We start from the raw sequence: 2,500 nt of genomic DNA, 5'->3' as shown, positions 1-2,500 counted from the left end.
TTAATTTAGTAGTAAAACTTTTGCATCTCTTCAATAAAAAATATATCAATGAAAGTGCCATTATCTACTAATTTATGCATTATTTTGAAAACCATTGGGTGGTCTCAAATTCTTTTGTATGGTTATCAAATTTTCTCACTAAAGCTACACCAACAAAAGAATGAAGCTTACCTTACGAACGTTGATTCCAGCATGAGTCTCCCCTCGAGCATGTCTGTTGCGCAATTCTGTTACAGTGGAGATCGGACTAAGACCAGCATTCTCAGCTAGGATACCTGGTATTACTTCCAAAGCTTCAGCGAATGCTCTGTAATAAGAAAAAAACAAGTTTGAATGAAAGAATAATATCTAATATTTCCCCAAAAATCAGTTATAAATACTGTGACAAATCACTAGTGGGAGGATGAAAAAAAGATTCTGACCTAAAGCAATAGGCATCCATGCCTTTAAGAGACTGAGCAAACTGTGTCAATTTGACAGACAGCTCTGCTTCAGGAGCTCCTCCACCAGGGATGAGGGACCTCTTCTTTACAAGGCAACGGATGACACACAGAGCATCATGAAGTGACCGATCAGCCTCCTCCAGCACCTGTAAAAATTATTTAAAATAAATTTGGTTGTCACTTTTTCTAAACGTCAATCTTTAGACTTCTCTTTGCATCCTAAACATAAATCACCTATATTTAACCCATATCCAAGCTGTAAAGGCTAGTATCTTTTAACTTAATGTTTCTGTTAAGCTAATATCTGAAGCAACAGTTAATCAAGATCCCTCACCTGTTTGTTGCTACCACGAAGCAAGATCGAAACAGTTCTTCCAGGGTTCTGTACACCTGTAACTTTCACAAATTTACTTGTGCCTGCCTGGATTTCTTCTGCTAGTTCTGCAGTACCTAAACATTCTGGGGTGAAATGGTCAAGGGAGGCAACGGGACGGCAACCTAGGGTCTTGCACACAAACTCAATATCTTCACGCTCAATATCCTTCACAACCATAATTTTCTGCTTGGCTAGGAGGTGGAGAGCTAAGTCACTCACTGCATCCCTAGGAAAAAAAGACAAATAAATAAAATAAAAAAGGTAATAAATCAATTATAAAAAACTGCCAAACCCTCACAATATAAAAAACAATCCAGCAAAATCTAAAATGTTAGAATACAAGTATGCCAAAAACAATTTCTAAGTGTTCTGAACTCTACTGATACCTGAGAATAGACTTCTGGATGAGAAGGACATTGCAGCCTGCAGCCTTAATCTTCTTCGTAATGTTGAGAATATATTGGCGTTCTTCACGAAGCACACGATCCATGGCAGTGTAGTCCCTGATGAGAACAGTGTTGTCCATCTGGAAACAGAATATTTTTTCAGTACATGACAAAATGTTGTAATGATAAATTCACAAATGAATGAATATAAGAGAAACTGAGTGCGTGAAACAATGGTATTAATCCCATGTCAAACACACAACAGATGAAAAATTACATTAAATGGCTATTTCAGAGCTAGAAGGCAATGGAGAAAAGATCATCAGGGGTAGAAATGCCTGTGTCCTCCCCTGCTGTGCAACCCACTTACATCAGTCTTGGGTGGAGAAATGCAGAACTGGATGAGGCCGATCTTTGCTTTCTCCACCTTGTTGGGCCCTCCTTGCCCCTGGGCCTTCTGTGTGAAAACAATGCCATCCACTAGCTGGGAATCCTCCACAGTCTCCCCAAGCTTCTTGAGGATTCGAATATCCTTGAGATCTACATTGGTGTCCTTAGTGGGGTCCACAATCTTGAGTACTGCATCCACAGCCATTGGGGCCAGCATACCAGAATGTTCATGGACAACCTGAAATGAAATTTGAAAGTGTGTGGAACATTTAAGGGAATTTTCAGTTGCAATATAATAATCATACAACAGACCATCATTTTCTTACTGATCTCAAAACATCTGACAAAGAAAATAACTATCCAGTAAATATGGAGCACTGAAGATGATTGGCAACTACATAAATGCTCTACAATAACTATTTATAATGACATTTTGTGAAAGGGCCTTATAGCCACATGCTCATCTAATACAGGTGATATCCATCAAATGTTGGCAAACCTCTGTTGCAAAGATGCAAGAAGCTTCATACCTTAGAGTTGAGAGATGTGTTTGCACTCTTGAGGAGAGAGGCATGGTCAGACAGATCTACAGGAATAGCCATGGACTCCAGGATTTCCACTGCCTTGGCTGAGAAATGGAGGAGGGAGTCCGAGATGGCAGCCGGGTGGAAGCCCTTTGTTAACAGCTTCTGAGAAGTTTCCAGCATTGCACCTGAGACAATATGGGAAGGGTAAGTAAAAATATGGAAGAGAAATAGTTATCCCATCAACACATGTTGAAAAATATTAAGATAAAAGGAGACTAATATTGCAATTACAATATTGCATATTGCAATAAATGCTTTAACACAAAACTTTGCTGTAAAGATTTTCCTAATTTGAATAAATGAGTAAAAATAAATAAG

The 2,500-nt window shown here is 38.8% G+C and overlaps 1 protein-coding gene across 1 annotated transcript in view; it reads right to left on the bottom strand.

The window, feature by feature from the left end:
* LOC138862690 (T-complex protein 1 subunit delta-like) overlaps positions 1-2,307 on the bottom strand; it is a gene marked incomplete at its 5' end in the record, with an annotated part of 2,787 nt that extends 480 nt beyond the window's left edge. The window contains 6 exon segments of the mRNA XM_070125459.1: positions 172-307; positions 423-589; positions 778-1,045; positions 1,206-1,345; positions 1,576-1,833; positions 2,126-2,307. Coding sequence (XP_069981560.1) covers positions 172-307; positions 423-589; positions 778-1,045; positions 1,206-1,345; positions 1,576-1,833; positions 2,126-2,307 — 1,151 coding nt within the window.
* Positions 2,308-2,500: the final 193 nt, after the last annotated feature.

The sequence above is a fragment of the Penaeus vannamei genome, chromosome 9 (genome assembly GCF_042767895.1).
Source record: "Penaeus vannamei isolate JL-2024 chromosome 9, ASM4276789v1, whole genome shotgun sequence".
NCBI lineage: Eukaryota > Metazoa > Arthropoda > Malacostraca > Decapoda > Penaeidae > Penaeus > Penaeus vannamei.
Note: the sequence above shows the minus strand (reverse complement) of the source record. Positions and strands in the feature narration are given on the sequence as shown.